At 47.9% G+C, this 18313-nt stretch overlaps 1 protein-coding gene across 1 annotated transcript in view; it reads right to left on the reverse strand.

The window, feature by feature from the left end:
• Positions 1-18313, reverse strand: part of MYO18B (myosin XVIIIB) — a 233065-nt gene that overhangs the window by 10893 nt on the left and 203859 nt on the right. The window contains exons 41-42 of the mRNA XM_070385941.1: positions 13501-13548; positions 12087-12224 (exon numbers count right to left, since the gene is read on the reverse strand). Coding sequence (XP_070242042.1) covers positions 12087-12224; positions 13501-13548 — 186 coding nt within the window. The remainder of the gene's footprint in view (positions 1-12086; positions 12225-13500; positions 13549-18313) is intronic.

Here is an 18313-nt window from a genome sequence, read left to right on the forward strand (position 1 = left end):
GGCCACCTGATGCAAAGAGCTGACTGATTTGAAAAGACCCTGGTTCTGGGAAAGACTGAGGGCAGGAGGAGAAGGGGACAACAGAGGATGAGATGGTTGGATGGCATCACTGACTCGATGGACATGAATTTGAGCAAGCTCTGGGAGATGATGGACAGGGAAGCCTGGCGTGCCACAGTCCATGGGGTCGCAAGGAGTCGGACACAACTGAGCGACTGCGCAACAACAGGAAGCAAGGAGGATGCTGGGCGTGGAACGCTGAAGGAGACCTCAACAGCGAGCCGAAGAGAGGTGGAAGGAGCCGCAGAGAGGCCCTCAACCTGGTTACTTCTGGCCTGAAGGTGGAGAGACTCAGGGAATAGATTCTGGAAATACACTATATTCCTTATAGTAGAATGTTTTTATGAGACAAGACAGTGCTTAAGCCGTGCTTGCCGTTTTCTCTGATCTTAAGCAGGTACCGAGTCCTTGACACTTAAAAAACCGATCTGGTGAACTGCCCTCAGTGGACACCGCCTGTGTATCTCCTGCAGGTGGACAGAATCTGCCACGTCTCACCCGCATGTTCTTACTGGCCAACCAGTTACTGGAACCTGGGAGTTTTGAACAGAGCTGCCATCAGAATCAGGCTTGACTCTCTACAAAAAAAACAGTCTGTTTCAATGGGAATGGGGCAGTAGGGGAACCATTCTGGTTTCAGTTCAGTTCAGTTGCTCAGTCGTGTCTGACTCTTTGCGACCCCATGAATCGCAGCACGCCAGGCCTCCTCGTCCATCACCAACTCCCGCAGTTCACTCAAACTCACGTCCATTGAGTCAGTGATGCCATCCAGCCATCTCATCCTCTGTCATCCCCTTCTCCTCCTGCCCCCAATCCCACCCATTCTGGTTTAAAAGAGACTAAAGGCTGGGACTTCCCTGGCAGTTCAGTGGTGGTTCAGTGGCTTCCCTGGCGGTTAAGACTCTGTGTGTCCACTGTAGGCAACGTGGGTTCAATTCCTGGTCAAGGAACTAAGATCCCACATGCCACGTGGTGCCACCAAAAAAAAAAAAAAAGACTAATAGAAGATGTTAACAAGAGGGGAAATTGAGGGTAGAAAGACAGGGAAGGGGTGGATATGGGTGCTCTGTTCTTTCAGCTCAATTTTTCTTTAAGTCTAAACCTTTTCTAAAATATAAAGTCTGTTTTTCTTTCTTGTAAATAAAAGAGAGAGACCTGAAGAAACAAAACAACATAATACAATGAGTGTCCTTAACAGGAGCCTTCTTTTTAAAAACTACAGTGAGGGGACTCCCCTGGCAGTGCTGTGGCTAAGACTCCATGCTCCCAATGCAGGGGGCCCTGGGTTGATCCCTCATAGGGAAACTAGATCCCACATGCTCCAAATAAGGGCTCACGTGTGGCAACTGAAACCCAGTGCAGCCAGATTAAAAAATTTAAAAAAAATTAGAAGTACAGTGATACAGCTTCAGAACAACTGGGTTAATATAAACGCTGGGATCTTGGAGCATATTGTGGATCTGTTCATTTTCTTAGCGGTGAAAATGGTGCGGCAGTTTGGAAAGCCCTTCTCTGGCGGGACAAAGATGCGAAATTATTTTAAGGAGAACTGGCATGGTGTTTTCAACTTACTTTCATAGTGCTGGGGATAAAATATATGTTTCGATATAGACAAAAGTAGAGAGGAAGGTAAAGATAGAAATAAAATCAATATTAAAAAAATTATCAAATTACGGTAGAGGCTAGCAGAGTGACAGTGCCCAGTCACCTTCAGGGTTGAGAAGAGAAGAGAGACAGAAGGGAGCAGGGGGAGGGGGATAGGAAGGGATGCTTTACTGGTGATTCTATTATCAATTAAAAAAAAAAACCAAAAAGCCAGTATTTCTGCCTGACTTTCAGTGTTCAGCCCAAGTACAGCCGCCTCCAGAAGTCTGTGCCCACCTCCCAGCCTGGGCTGGGGTCTCCTCTGATCCTCAGCGCCCCTGTGTTTTCCTGTCCTTCATCCTGTAACGGTTTGCTTACTTGTTTACAACTCTCAACAACTAGACTCAGTTTTCTTCTGTGATTTCCCAGGATCTAGAACAGTCCATCAAGGGAAGTTCGTGGAATGGGAAGAATGAAAGACAGGAGGAATAGGAGGATGAGAATGAAGAAACAAGGGACAAAAGGCCTCATCTGGCAGGTTCATTCAGACCCCAGTAGCCCCACTTATGGGTCAGTCAAAGCCGCTTCTCTGGGCTTAAAACCAAGAGATTCAAAACCAACTTCCAGTGCACAACCTAGAGGGAATTCTTCCTATGTTGAAACCCAATCCAAAGCCCGGTCTTGTTTCTCCAGAATTTCATCCCCTTCAGAACTGAGAGGGAGCTGGAACCACATTCTTTTCCTGGAGAGTCGGAGACGCAGAGAGCCTCCTGGGTCACAGTCTGAGATGGGAGAGCACCGGCTCTCAAACCTCAGCCTGCCCTTCAGACACAACCTCTACGATGTCCTGAAAGAACACACAGGGTGTGAAAAGTGACCACGTTGGATCAGAGAGTCAACTTGGGGTCAACACAGGTAAGTAAATTCACAATGCTTTCTTTTGGTTTCCAGGCACAGGCACTAGCTCTGCTGAGTACCATACAATGGCAGTAACCACAATCTCTGACTTTTCACAGCACCCAGTTCGTCATAAATGCAGCTTTAAGTGAATGGAAGTTATCTGTCCATCCACCCCTCCTCCTTGCCATTCAGAACCTTCTGTGGAGTGCCATGATGCCAGCTCCTGCTGACACTGAGGTGAAGGACCCTTGTGTTCAAGAAGCTGATACTCTAGAGGGGAAGGAGTTGACCAGCCTATGAGTAGATGGAAGTATGAATGACCCTTCATGTCCTCCTGGGCTCAGACACCAAGGAAGAAATATTTACTGAGTAAAAGGAGTAGAAAAGTCTGATTTTAGCAGATCACAGCTGATTCCAGATGTGATCGTCCAGCTTCTATGAGAGAAAACCTCCTCAAAAAAAACAAAAAAAAAAACAAAAAAACCCAGAAAAGCTACATTTAAACATAAAGGCACCAGAGGGTTCAAACAATAGCCCTATCTAACACAGAATCTAACACAGAGCAGAAGTGAGGGTGGTGGTCGTCCTTGAGTAAGGAGGAGGTCATGACTGCAGTGGATATCGGAAGGTGTTGGGGCGCTAGCCATGGGCTGGTTTTGATGTGGGTAGTAATTATTAAGGTATGATCAAATTTTGAAAATTTCATACAGACACAATTTTCGGTATGTATGTTTGCATAAGCTGACTTAATGAAAATTTAGCTCAGAGAACCACAGATTCTACAAGAACGTTCTGAACAGTCAATGATCAAGCCAAATGGTTTTACACCAACTTGCATCTAACTTAGGTGAGCCTCAAAATTCCTGAAGGATTCGCAGATCTACCAAAGATCTAGAGCTCTAGATAGAAAACACCCCTCCTTCCCACGGAAGCCTGCCCAAGAGTGATGCTGGCACCAAGCATGAACCCAGACAGACAGACTTCTCCTGCCCCTCGCTTGCTCAGGCCTTGGGTCCACGGTTAGTATGTTCGCATTGAACATTTCCACATCTTACCCATTAATCTTCTTAATACTGATAAAACTGAAAAGCACTCTTTTGTTCCAGGAAGACATAAAACCATTTTCATGAGAGACTCATTCATTAAGTACATTCAGGATGGATTAAAGTGATCCTGAGCTCCAGTTCTAAGAATGCAGAGACCAGTAAATAAATGTGCTATTGAAATAAGATTAGCAGTCAGTGCTTAACCCACTTTGAGAACAAGCTGTTTTCAATGCCAAGTATCCTCCATTCACATTTACATAATTAATGAACTAATAAAAACGAGTCTTATCTAATCATTTAAGCAGGTCTCACGTGACCCAGCCTTGGCCCCACTTCTGTGGTAGAGTAACTGCACTTCCTTGAGAGTAATACAACTTTATTTTAAAACAATACCCTATAATTTAGACCTTTTTACTAATTCAAGCCAGCCTTATCCTACATAAAAATCAATGGGGGCTGATCAAAGGAGGATGGTGGTATCTAAATTTATTGCTTTTAAGCAAAGAACCACAAGCCAAGAGTATGGGACTGCAAATGTTTACAGAAAGCACATTTTTTCCCTGAAAAAGGAAAAGTCGTAATGCTGCCTTTTAGCCAAACGAAAAGCAGTTGTGTTAAATCGGTACCAAAGCAAATGATACATACAACAGTAATTAGCTAAGATTACACAGTAATTAAAATCACGATGATTATGTGAGTGAGAATAATTTATACAATAATCTCCACGCTGCAATATGGTACTTGTCCAATAGCAACAGAGCAGAGCCATGTTTGGTAATAAATTCAAATCACAGCATCTCTAATTATGTGGTGATAGATCGTGGTCACTGAGATTTAGGGATAAACAAAATCTCTGACCAGGACACACACAATTCTGTTTGGACTTCCCAAGGCTACCAAATGGGGATCCCAAACGCTTTCCCCCATCCCCCCACAGGGAGCCGTAGACCTTCAGGTTGCCCCACTATATCCCACTAATCCTGGTTCCACGCTGCTAACAACTTGCTCTGTTGCTCTGTGACACAAGACAGGTAACTCATCTGGCAGAGCCACCCTTGGCCAGAGACAGTCATAAACAATATGTAAGAGTTCTTTTAAAAGGGCATGGCTGTGATCCAATGAAACTTTAACAAAAGCAGGTCAAGGGCCAGGGTTTTTTTTTTACTGTGTGCAGTCATTGGCTGACTCCTGCTGCGGGTGACAGGAAGCCACTGAAACCAGATTTTCATTTGAGAGAGATTTGAGAGGCTGGAGTGCAGAGGAGGGACTGGGGTGGGTGGGGCTGGAAGGGCTTTGCCAGAGTCTAGGACAGAAATGGTGGCCTGGCTTCAAGGTGTGGACAGTGAGGATGGACAGAAGTAAGACGGTCAAGAGTATTTGCCTGAAGTGCGGAGGCACAGAATAAACAAGATTTAGCCATCAGTGGATGATGGGGATGAGCGAGAGGGAAGACAGCCTCAGAAGGGTGGAGGGCTCCAGCTCGGGTGACTGATGACAGGACCTCCACGTGATTCGGATCACACTGGTGGGGGAGAGGGAGGAGGCTTCCCCTGGACACACTGGGTTCAGATACCACAGAGACAGCCAGGTGGCCAGCTTCTAAACTGCAGGCAGTTACATACAACATACATGTTTGCCACTTGGAAGAACATGAGTTGGAGGGCTAGATTTGGGGATCGCCTGTTTACAGTGATGTTCAAGCTGGTTTTAGAAAAGGCAGAGGAACCAGAGATCAAACTGCCAACATCCACTGGATCATGGAAAAAGCAAGAGAGTTCCAGAAAAACATCTATTTCTGCTTTATTGACTATGCCAAAGCCTTTGACTGTGTGGATCACAATAAACTGTGGAAAATTCTGAAACAGATGGGAATACCAGACCACCTGACCTGCCTCTTGAGAAACCTATATGCAGGTCAGGAAGCAACAGTTAGAACTGGACATGGAACAACAGACTGGTTCCAAATAGGAAAAGGAGTACGTCAAGGCTGTATATTGTCACCCTGTTTATTTAACTTATATGTAGAGTACATCATGAGAAACGCTGGACTGGAAAAACACAAGCTGGAATCAAGATTGCCTGGAGAATTATCAATAACCTCGGATATGCAGATGACACCACCCTTACGGCAGAAAGTGAACAGGAACTAAAAAGCCTCTTGATGAAAGTGAAAGAGGAGAGTGAAAAAGTTGGCTTAAAGCTCAACATTTAGAAAACGAAGATCATGGCATCCATTCCCCTCACTTCATGGGAAATAGATGGGGAAACAGTGGAAACAGTGTCAGACTTTATTTTTTTGGGCTCCAAAATCACTGCAGATTGTGATTGCAGCCATGAAATTAAAAGACGCTTACTCCTTGGAAAGAAAGTTATGACCGACCTAGATAGCATATTCAAAAGCAGAGACATTACTTTGCCAACAAAGGTCTGTCTAGTCAAGGCTATGGTTTTTCCAGTGGTCACGTATGGATGTGAGAGTTTGACTGTGAAGAAAGCTGAGAGCCAAAGAATTGATGCTTTTGAAGTGTGGTGTTGGAGAAGGCTCTTGAGAGTCCCTTGGACTGCAAGGAGATCCAACCAGTCCATCCTAAAGGAGATCAGTCCTGGGTGTTCTTTGGAAGGACTTATGCTAAAGCTGAAACTCCAAGACTTTGGCCACCTCATGTGAAGAGCTGACTCATTGGAAAAGACTCTGATGCTGGGAGGGATTGGGGGAAGGAGGAAAAGGGGATGACAGAGGATGAGATGGCTGGATGGCATCACTGACTCGATGGACATGAGTTTGAGTGAACTCTGGGAGTTGGTGATGGACAGGGAGGCCTGGCGTGCTGCAATTCATGGGGTCGCAAAGAGTTGGACACGACTGAGCGACTGAACTGAACTGTTTACAGTGACGGGGTTAAAATCACAGGATTGCCTGGGACCCAGTGTACAGAAAAATAGGTGAGAGCAGCATCCCGGGATCCCCAGCAGATGGCGGGGAGGGGCTGGGGTGGGAAGGAAAAGACCAGAAAAGAGAAGTTTGGGTAGCGCCAAGGAGCAGAAACACTTCCCTAGTGGCTCAGCAGTAAACAATCTGCCTTCAATGCAGGAGATGCAGGTTGGATCCCTGGGTCGGGAAGATCCCCAGAGAAGGGAATGGCAACTCACTCCAGTATTCTTGCCTGGGTAATCCCACGGACAGAGGAGCCTGGTGGGCTACAGTCCATGGGGTCGCGAAGAGTGGGACACGACTGAATGACTGAACGGTAACAACAAAAGGAGCAGAAACAGCTAAAAGGCCAGGTGGACAGGGGCTTCCAAGAAACGTCTAACGGGCCAGTGCAGCAGAGAAGTCCAGAAACAGATCCAGACTGGAGAACATCCCCTGGTTTGTCCCTTAGGAAGCTGCTGACACGCTGAGGAACGTTCCAGTGGTGGCCCAGGGCTCTGGGCTGGGGGAAGCGGAGGCAGAAACGGGAGGGGAGTGAAGGCGCTGTGCGGGGACCCCACTCTGGCGAAGCCCGGCTCCAAAGGGGGGAACCGGACTGCAGGGTGAAGGGTGAGGATATAGTTAGGCCGGGAGGACCCCAGGGTGTTCATAACCCACAGAGGAAGGGCAGCTGGAAACGCGGAGCCGAGACTGTAGGAGTGAGCGGGCGGCGGGGCACGGATTCCACGCAACCAAAACCGGGTCTCGTTTTCTGGGACCAGAGGGAAGCTGGGGCAGACGGTGATCAACTTACAGGTACCGTTCTGAGGCTGCTGTTTTTCCTTTGAATGAACCAGGAGTTTAGGGTGTCTGCTCAGAGTAAGGAGTTGGACACAGAGGAAAGTCAGGATGGTTTGGAATAACTGTCCAGTAAAATGAAAGAAAACAGGCCAGTGACAAGGCATCAGCGTCTATACAGCCGGTTCAGTTAATGCCCGTCTGTGCTTGGACCCTGCAGAGCTGTGTGAGTGACCAAGGCTGAGGTTCTGAGAGACGTGGGCATGGGGCTTTGGACGAAAATGGGGCTTGGCCCCCTTTGGAGAGCCCGAGGTGCTGTGAGGACTGGAAGGGAGAGGACAGAACCCTTTACTGGAACACTCTACTGGCAGGGTGGTGGCCCAGGGGGCAGGAGGGAGAGGCAGGCACCCTGCAGGGCCGGGCACACCGTGGGCTGGGAGCCCTGGCACCAGCTGCAGCCGGCCATCAAGAGAGGCTCTGGAGCCAAGCCGGCTGCCACCACCAAGCCTATAAACTCCCTCCCCAGGGGCACGGAGGTAATTTAGTGTCTCCATCTCCAGAAGCTCTTGCATTTATCAGCAGCTTCATGACTCCTGGGCTGTAAATCATCAAGCTTTAGGCATATTTCTCTTGAGTTGACGTCCTCTTATAAATAATACAAGGAATGCTTTTACTTTTTTGGCAGAAGACTGCTTTCTCCCTCTCTTCTTTTTTTAGAGTGACCTTCTTTTTCAGTCAAATTTGGAAATGTCCAAGAGACTCATTTGTTGATCCCTGTGATGGGCCAGGTCATATGGGGGTGCATGCCATAGAGTTCCCCTTGTCTCTAACCTGCCTCCACCTCCTCAGCAAGGACAGCGCCCAGATGACCCGGTAGCATCTGGTCAAGTTTAAAATGCAAATTCCCTTTGACGGAGAGAATCATCTGTCCTGTGCACAAGAGTGTGTGTGTATGCGTTTAAAGGCTAACAGGTTAATAGGGCTGGTGTGTGTGTGTGTGTTTAAAGGCTAACAGGTTAACAGGGCTTCCCAGGTGGCTCAGTGACAAAGAATCTGCCTGTCAATTCAGGAGATAAAGAAAGGAGGGTTCTATCCCTGGGTTAGGAAGATCCCCTGGAGGAGGAAATGGCAACCCTCTCCAGTATTATTGCCTGGGAAATTCCTTGGACAGAGGAGACTGGCAGGCTACAGTTCATGGGGTCACAAAGAGTTGGACGTGACTAAGCACACACACACAACAGGTTAATAGCAAATATCCTGAAATCAACTGAAAGTGAAACAGGAGTACAGTTTAATAAATCCATGGCATCATTTTAAGATTTTCTGCAGGAATTTAAAAGAATGAGATAGACTTATGTGAACAGACAGGGTGTGATCTCTAAAGTATATTATTGAGGGAAAGAAAGAAGCACTTTGAGAATTTAGATACATTTAGGGCATGGCAACCCGCTCCAGTGTTCTTGCCTGGAGAGTCCTATGGACCCAGGAGCCTGGTGGGCTACAGTTCAAAGGTCACACAAAGTTGGACACAACTGAAACCACTTCACACACAGACAGAGGTGCGTAATGTGGTACCATGTCACTCTGCGCTTTAAAAGCCCACAATACGCTGCGTATTTGCTACAGTACGTGTGTGTTTATGAATACATAGAGAAAGATGTGGAAGGGTACACACCGGACTGAAGACACTGGACACCTTTTGGAAGGGAGCTGAGGTTGGGGTGTGGCCAAGAGGACTATCGCCTTCTCAGTTATATTCTAATAAAAGGGAGAAGTATTTAGAGATTATAAAGCTGGATGTCAAGGCACCTGAACTCTGGGTCAGTCTTTACTATAAGCTTAGGTGAGATAGTTCCCTCTGCAGACCTCACTTTTTCCCATTTATATAATGAGAGGATTGGACTAATAATAAATAATCTAATGGTCCCTTCTAACTCAGAAGTTCTAGAATCTTTAAACTGTAAACATACTCCAAAGAGTATGTTTAAGAGTACACGTTAATAGGTTAATAAGGGCTCAAAATTTTCAAGGCTTAACGCCATGGAATCTGGCACTCAGTAGGCACTTAATAAATATCATTTGGATGGATGTTGAATACTGACCCTTATATAGTTTTAATATTAATAACGGGCCAGCTCTTTGCCAGTAAACTTTGCCAGGTGAGTGATTCACCTCCTGGATAAAAGTCAGCGTCATGGCAGCATGGCAAACACAATACAGGCTTTGGAAGGATTAAAACCAGAGTGCAAATCCTGGCTCTTTTGCTTCCCTCCTGATGACATGGAGCAAATTACTGACCCTCTCTGAATCACAAAGCTGAGTTGTGACCAAGTACAGTTAACATTTCTGCTCAAGTGTTGCGCTTATGGTCAGTTATTCATTCAACAGACATTTATGGAGCACCATCTGTGTGCCAGCCAGAGGGACACCAACATGAAGAAAATGACAAGGGGCTTCTGGTCCCTTCTTGCCTCCTGCTCCACTGCTTTCCTTGGTGCAGGCCCCTCTGCTCCGAGCTGCAGCTGGACCAGCCTGAGGACTTGGAGGGGAGTGGGCAGGGAAAGGGGGGCTGGGCTCTAGCGAGGGCTGCCTGAGGTGCTGCCCAGGGCGAAGCTACAGGAGCTGGGGTGTGGCTGAGTTTGCCTCAATCAGTTGCTCCTGAACCTCTGGGCCTCGGATCCCTCTTGTGCAGCATGGAGGTGATGGCATCGGTTCCCTGGGGTTACTCTGGGCATCAAATACCAACACCAGGAAAGCAGCTGGTTTTCTTGAGCTCTTTCTAGGAGCTGGGCTCTGAGTGCATCTTCTAGTTAATCCTGACAATGGTTTACTCACAAGAAGACATGGAAACTTAAGCAACTTGCCCCAAATTTATGGTTACTAATGGGGGAAGGGAGAAAGGGATACACTGGGAACTGCAACTGACGTGTACACACAGTTGTTGTTTAGCCTCTCAGTTGTGTCCGACGCTTTTGCCACCCCACGGCTTGTAACCCTCGAGGGTCCTCTGTCCGTGGGATTTCCCAGGCAAGAGTACTGGAGTGGGTTGCCATGTCTTTCTCCAGGGATGGAATCCAATTCTCCCACATCAGCAGGCGGATTCTTTACCACTGAGCCACCAGGGAAGCCCCATATACACACTACTATATATAAAATAGATAAGTAATAAGGACCTACTGTACAGCACAGGGAACTCTAATCAATACTCTGTAATGATATACAGGAAAATAATCTAAAAAAGAGTGGATACATGTATATGTGTAACTGATTCACTTTGCTGTACAGCAGAAACTAACACAACACTGTAAATCAACTATCCTCCATTAAAAATTATCAAACAAATAAATCCTTTGCCCCAAGACTCACAGCTGCAGAGGAGCAGCCATGGGACTGGAAGCCAGATGCTCTGACTTCAGTCCACGTACAGAAATCACTTCAGCCTCTCATCTCCCATTCAGCTCAGAGTATAATTCCTTATCGTGCACCTAATATAATTATGAAACTTTTGGATATTATGTTAAAGTGCTTGCACATTCAGCTCTGGCCCCTGCTTCCTGATACACTGGCTGATCGGGGAGACCAGAAGTTATTTAGTTATCAGGAGAGAAAAAGTCCTCAGCATTCGGAGTTCGCCGAGGACATGGCTCTTTCTCCACACAGTCTTTGTTTTTAATTAAGAGTGGTAATCAGATAATCTTGCTTTAATTAACTCCCCCGATGCGCCCCATTCTCAGGGCCTCCCTTTGATATTTTCAACATCAAATCTTTCAGCCTAAGATTATCAGCAGACATTTGCCATTTGCTGAACATGCCCGAAAGCTTGGCAAGAACTCCCACCCACTTCTTTTCGTAAAGACAGCCTCCTGCTTCAGAGCAAATCCGTTTCAAGTCAGCAAGGGCTCGTCTGGGTCTGCTTCACTAGTATGTGATTTTTCTATCTTATCACATCGGCTCTTCTGTTATCACACAAGCAGTGTGCATTTCATCTTAATTACGCATCTGTTTAATCCATAATTTCTGATTTATGGCCATTGGCTCCTCATTACAAGAGGGCTGCCCTTGAAAAGGAAAACCAAATGAGCTGAGAGGAATGGAGCTGGAAAGCAAGAGGGAAGACAGATTTAAGTCCTGCAGCTGAGGCTGAGGCCCATTTGTTGGAACAAATTATTATTGGCAATCCTACAGACTTGTGAGGGTCCCATCTCAAGGCATGACTGAATTTGTCTCCTTCCATGGTAGGAAACAAAATATAAAATTCTGACATTCTAAGAAAGCTGAGATTTCCAAGGAAGACATCATCCAGCCTAACTGTCTTTATACAGACTTCCCATTAAAAGAAACAAAGCCAAAAAAACTTCAGTAAACATGTTTATAAAGAAAATTTAAATATAAAACTATCTATAAATGGAAAATTAGTAGGACTTGCCTTAGATAGAAAGCAAACATACTAAATCTACAGCTATTTTTAAAAATGCTCGTCCCATGCTATTTGAAATCATCTGGAAAACCATGCATTACGTGGGCTGTATTAGATCCTCTTCATTTTGACTGTTTGGGGCAGTAAACACACTTATACTTCCTGTTTCACAGATGAGGAAGTGAAGGCTCAGAGAGGGTAACTGGCCTGCCGTAAGTCACACAGCTAAGAAGCAGCAGGGCCATACGTCAGATTGGACCGTGCATGTCCTTGTCTAGGACACAGGAAATCAAAGACTTAAATGGCAACATGGGAAGCCTGGGATTCCTTGAACTACTGGTCACCCAGAGGCAGCAGGGGATACTCTTACCTGGGGCTGAGGATACGGCTGCTGATGGCGGACTGTCGAGAGGGGGTCCTTGCGGTGTCTGTGGCCAGGGACAGAGTACAACTCAACCAAGACTGCAGACTGCCCTCCGGCTGGGAGCTGAGGGTGGAGACGTTATCTCTAGAACCAGAATGCAAGATGTTGTCAACACGACGACAACCACAGTCACAGCAATAACTAGATATTCACCCCTCAGCGTGAGCCAGGCGTGGTGCTAAGTGCTGAACATGCCTCACTTTACCAGTGCTCACAATACCATCCCTGAGAGGTGGGAGCCAGCACTGTACCTGTGACATAGATGAGAGTAGGGATCTGGGGAGGCCAGTGTGGGTCTTAACCAAGGTCACCTAGTTAGTCAGGGATGAAGCTGGGATGCAAACCCTGGTCCCTCCAATTCCAATGCTCATGTTAAAAATCATTGCTATTCCTTGGGAAGAGAAGTAATATAGATGCCAAGGTATTTTCCAATTGTGGAGTAAAATTTGGCATTGGATTTCAGACCAAATATGTTCATGGAATCTATCAGTTGTGAGGGTCTTAAGTGCTCGCCTACCTTAGCTGGAATGTCTCTGTGGACGAGACTTAATTGTACACCCCATTTCTGAAAGCAGCATAGGGAGAGGCCGTGGGGGCCTGCCACTGATGTGGGTGTTGAATGACTATTTCACTTCCTGGTTGATACGGTCACTCATTTACGATATATAATAAATATACATATTCACAAATTTTGTGTGTTTATAGAACACTCTGCGCCATGGGAAGGAGCTATAAACATGAACTCAACATTGACCCTGTCTTCAAGAGCCCACTTGAGCAGAGTAGACATCTATATAAATAACCATAAAATCAAGAAGAAAACTATCAGTGCGGTAGATGAAGGCCGACGGGTTCTAAGGAGGACAGAGAGGGAGCCCCGATTTGTTTCTTGGAGGCGTAAGGGAAGGAATGCAGTAGTGGCTGCTGGGCTACATCCTCTTTGACGGTTGGAGCTCGGCCACACAGGCCTGGAGAAGGGAGCGTCAGGTGGAGGGAACCGCACCCACACAGGTACGGAGGGCACGGGAGATACAGGAAGAGGAGTCCCAGGTGGAGGATAAGTCAGGACCAGAATGTGCAGGGCTCAAATGTCAGTCTAGAAACTCTTCTGAGGCAACTGACGTCTGTCTTTCTGACAGTGTCTGACGGTTGCGGTAAGTCAGAGGCTCCTCTTTGTCTACGAGAAGTCTATGGTTCAGTAGTATGTCCCCGGTGCTGGGTGTTATGACCATGGAGTCAGAGCTCCTGTGGACACTGCGGTGACTGTCCAGGTGGGTGTTCCTCCTGCACACTGGACACAGCCAGGGGCTCGTCTCTGGCTTCGGTGTCACTGGCTCAGTTCTATCCAGGGCTCACTTACATCTCTTTTCTGCCGCTGCCACCGCCGCAGTCCACCGCTGTTTGGACGCTAGGAGGAGGCACAAGAAACAGTCCATTATTCTTGGGCTGCCAGGGCCTGGGGAAGAACACAGTCTTTGATGTTTTGAGTTCCGCCTCTGACCTTTGCTGCTGTGTGATCTTAGGCAAGTTCCTCATCTTCTCTGAGCCTCCTCAGCTCCTTTGTAAAATGTAGCTAATCACAGGCCTCTGCCCAAGCTCTGTGGAGCTGACCAAGTAAGATCACCCTTACGAACGTCTCAGCATGGTTCTTGGCAAATAAGCAGTGTTAATTAAAGGGTAGCAACCATTACCCTTGCTCCTGTTTTAGCACGACTAGTACTGCTATTAATAGCATCATAATTGTCAGTGGGCGAGGCACTGGCTTTATATCCTTTGTGACTGCTTGCCAATCAGACATGGGGCTGCGGCGGTCAGCTTTCTCAGTGCACTCTGGGAAACTCGGAAGCTAATTACAATGGTGGTTCTTCTTTAGGGAGAACTCTTGATTCAACAAACATGTTTTACACGTGATCCCACTAATCACCTTGCTAGTCTCCCTCGTGGAGCTGAGGAAGCTGACATCCCTGTCCAAGGTCACAGAGCTTTGAAACCCAGGTCTGTAAGAGCTACTCGGCTCATGCTCCTAGCCAGAGTGTAGTCACCCAGTGTACAGGTACAGACAGTCAAACCACAGACTTCTAACACGCGAGCCTGGCTTCTCAGGCCTGGACCCCCCAGCTTTGTTCTTCAGTGGAATCTGGGCAAGCCCTTCCCAGAAGCCCTGCTCACTTCTGAGAGGCCCCTGTAGCCTTGGTCCCTTCCCTCAAGGACCCGTCACTCTCCTGACTTCGACTAACACTGCTTCATCCCCATCAGACTGCAAGGGCCCTTCCCAGGCCAAGAACATAGCTTACTTGTCCCTCTGGCCCCACGGCTCAGGCCAGATTGGAAGGTCTCTTGGATGGTGTCTGGTGAATCCAATAGAAGAGGGGTCTGTAAATGACAGGCCACTGAATCTACATATCTGTTCTTATTAATAAAGCTTTATTGGAACATAGCCACCGCCACTCATTTGCATTTTATCTGGGACTGCTTTTGCTCCTCAATAGCAGAGTAGGGCAGCTACAACAGAGACCACACTGCCTGAGAAGCTGTAATATTTACTATCTGGCCTTTTAAAGAAAAATCTGCTGACTTCCTCAGTATAACGAAAAGCACCTTTTGTGAACCATGCTTTGAGAGGCAGAATAACGACCCCAAAGATGTCAACATCTCAATCTTTATCTCAGGAGTCTGTGACTGTGTTTCCTGAGGTGTTAAAAGGGGCATACAGATGTGGTTAAGATCAAGGATCTTGAGACAGGCAGGCTGTCCTGCATTATCAGGGTGGGCCCCCTCTAATGACTCTGGTCCTTAAAAGCAGAGACCTTTCTCCAGGTTCGGTCACAGGGACTTGTGACTATGGAACAACAGTCAGAGATGCAACATTTCTGGCTCTGAGGATGGAAGGGGCCATGAGCCAAGGGATGTGGGTGTCTTCTGGAAGCTGGTGAGGAAATAGACTCTCCTCCAGAGACTCCAGAAGGAGCGGAGCCCTGCTGACACTCTGACTCTAGCCCAGGGAGACTCAGATTCCAGCCCTTTGTCTTGTCAAGGTCTTTGTTCTTGGCCAAGTCACTGGCCTGTCATGCCGGCGAACTTGCGTCTGTCACTTTGATGTGAGGCAGGGGCATTCCTGTGTTATGAAATTTGAGCTAATTTGCTATGACAGCAAGAGATAGAATGAAAGTATCTTTTCTAATGACCCTAAATCTTCTTGAGGATAATTTTTTTTTGATACAACTTTTTAACAAACTATTTAAAAATACTTCAGAACTTTAACTGAAGTGGTCTAAGTGAGTAGCGCCAGCTCTGTTCCCACTGGTGTCTGAGTCTCCTCTAAGGCTCTGTGCGCTGGGGCTGCGGAAGGAGCGCCAGGCTGGGAAGGACGGTGACTGAATCCTTGTGCCCTCCGTGTGGCCTCAGCCTTCTGTCCCGTCTGGGGTGACAGGCGTCCCCGTCTGTGAAATGAGGCTTCTGGACCAAGATGCTGAGGCCCTGTCTAGCTTGGACGCTTAAAGACCATGCACAATGGAGAGGATGCATGGAGGTCCTGGAGCAGGAGTCCCGGGCCTTTTATAAGCATCGTTTATGAGGACTGTGGGACTTCCACCTCCCCAGATGCACAAACACAGACTCGAATTTTAGTGCAGAATCTCTGGGTTCATGGTATGATCTCTAGAACTCATGCATGGACACCCCTCACTTGATCTACCCATTCACAGACCCCAGTTAAGGATGCTGGTTCCAGCTGACCAAAGAAGCTAGAATGTGGTAGGCAGGGGGCCTGGAAAGCAGAGGGAAGGGTTTGAGTGAATAGGGCTGCATCTTCTGAAATGCTCAGAGAAAGAAAAAAAAGAACTGAAGAGCCCTGCAGTCCAACCCGTACAGTTCAAAATGGTGTGGCACTCCCCTCAGAAACAGAAGAACAAGGTTTCTCTTGCCCGAGAGCAGGGAGGAAGGGAAAAAACTGGCCACCGCAGGGCTGGAGGCCTGATGACTGAGAGGGAGGAGCTTCGGGCCCACTGTCCACCCGGGAGTCTGTGAGCCTGAGTAAGAGAGGCTGGGCCCAGAGATCCCGGTGGGTGCCTGGACAAGCGAACATCCCCATAACCCTGAGGGCGACTAGCCTTGAGCTCTGCAGCAGACAAGGTCTGGGCATCCAGGTGTACTTCCTCACCCACTTCAGTGGACTGAATACTGATCTTTACCTGCATCCTGCAAGGGAGCATCCTTAGAGCACAATATAACTAACCAAGGCACAGCACAACTGGACATCTCAAAGCGCGTCTCTAGTCTGGGGGAAGAGCCCTTTCAGAAGGAGGGCAGATTTAAACACTGAGTCCACCCACAGGGAACCCTCCTCTCTCACTCCAATCCGAGGATGGCTATACTCCATCCTGAGGCAGAATTTCCTATAGGCGTTTCCTTTGGTGTAATAGGGGGTTCTTCCTAACTAGAGAGTTTAAAACGCACTGACCCTTCCACGACATGAAGAAAAAGTCTGACCTCAAGCTCATGAGGCAGACCCATGTCTGCCTGTTCCTGACCGTTCCTTCCGCCCTGACACAGGAGGGACTCAATGATGGTGATGGTGATGATGGTGATTTTAATCTGCTGGGCAGGCAAGCAGAGGCCCAGGAAGGGCAGGCGACCTGTCCCTGGTCCTGATCTCCTTGGCAGTGCCACCAGCATTGGTACATGATATGTGGTCCCTGGTTTCTCCCTCATCTCCTGACATGTGCTCAGTGGTTCTTTCTCTTGCCTTGGTTCCTGTGACTTTTCAAGAGGAGCATGGGCGAGGCACTTGTGGACAGGTGGACTGCTGGTGAGCAACAGAAGTAATTAAACGTCTCCCATTGTATTCCCTTCCATGGAGCCTTTGCCAGACAGCTCTGGTCTGAATACAAACACTGCCTGGGAAGTGACGCACAGATGCACTGGCCCCATGTCACAGTGACAGACACAAGCTCACCAGGATGACAGGCCAGTAAACTTGGCAGAGAACCGAGACTTTGACAAGAGAAAGGGGAAAGATGGGGTATGTCTGACATGACAGCAGGGCTTGCTCACTGGAAGTGTGGGTGACGGGGTCAACCTGGAATCAGATTACAGCCCCGTCACTTACTGTGTGAGCTGGGGCCAGTTTCCTGACTTGTCTAAGCTGCAGTTTCTTCGTCTGTACACTGGGGGTGATAATGGTTACTACCCTCAGAGGGTTGTTGTGAGAACTATGCACGGAAGGCAGGTAGGCTGTGTAGCCTGGCACAAAGTCAGTCCTCAGGAAAGAGATGCCAGTAGCACAACGGTCAGTGTGTCCTGTGACGCCAGGGTGGATGAAGTGGTTTGGAGCCCTCATTCCCCAAGAAGCCCACTGGCTGGGTATCTGGACCTCCCCAGTGGTCCAGTGGTTAAGAATCTGCCTGCCAATGAAGGGGACATGGGCTCCATCCCTGGTCCGTGAAGGTTCCACACTCTGTGGGGGCAACTCAGCACCACAGTTACTGAGCCCACGCGCCTAGGCCCACGTTCCACAACGAGAGAGGTGGACGCAATGAGAAGCCTGCACGCCACAAAGAAGAGTAGCTCCCACTCACCGCACCTAGAGAGAGCCTACGCACAGCAACGAAGACCCAGCACCGTCAAAAATAAATTTAAGAAAGAAAGAAAGACCAGTGTCCTCCGTGGCGTCATATGAGCCTGCGGTCCTGCACTAAGGGCCCTGGGATGTAACTTGGAATGACTCAGAATCATAGAGAAATGTTGTGAGCCACTTCTAAGCAAAAGCAGGAGGTTAAGAGCTTTGTGGGAAGAGAAGGGTGGACGGGCCTCAAGCCTGCCCTACTTCACAGCAGGAACTCTTGCAGTCTGGCTAGAGCCTGGGCCCACTACTGAATAAGCCGAAGCGGGATGATGCCCTCGGTGGCAGCCGCAACCTTTGCTTAGGCCCAGATCTTTCTACTTCTCTCACCACAGCTCAAATTCTTCAAGTTAGCAGCATAGATGTTGGAAAATGTACAACTTACACTCAACACAGCACTAGAGGACGCCTTTCCACAGCCTTCGTCTCAGATGGAGCCAGCTGGCGTGGAAACTCTTGGCTGACCTAGGGGTCAGGGGTCATCCACTGACCTTTCTGAACTCCCCACCAACCCCATCCCAAACTCCCAGCTGAGGTGATGACACCACAGACC

Source organism: Bos mutus, chromosome 17, assembly GCF_027580195.1.
Source record: "Bos mutus isolate GX-2022 chromosome 17, NWIPB_WYAK_1.1, whole genome shotgun sequence".
In the NCBI taxonomy this organism is placed as follows: Eukaryota; Metazoa; Chordata; class Mammalia; order Artiodactyla; family Bovidae; genus Bos; species Bos mutus.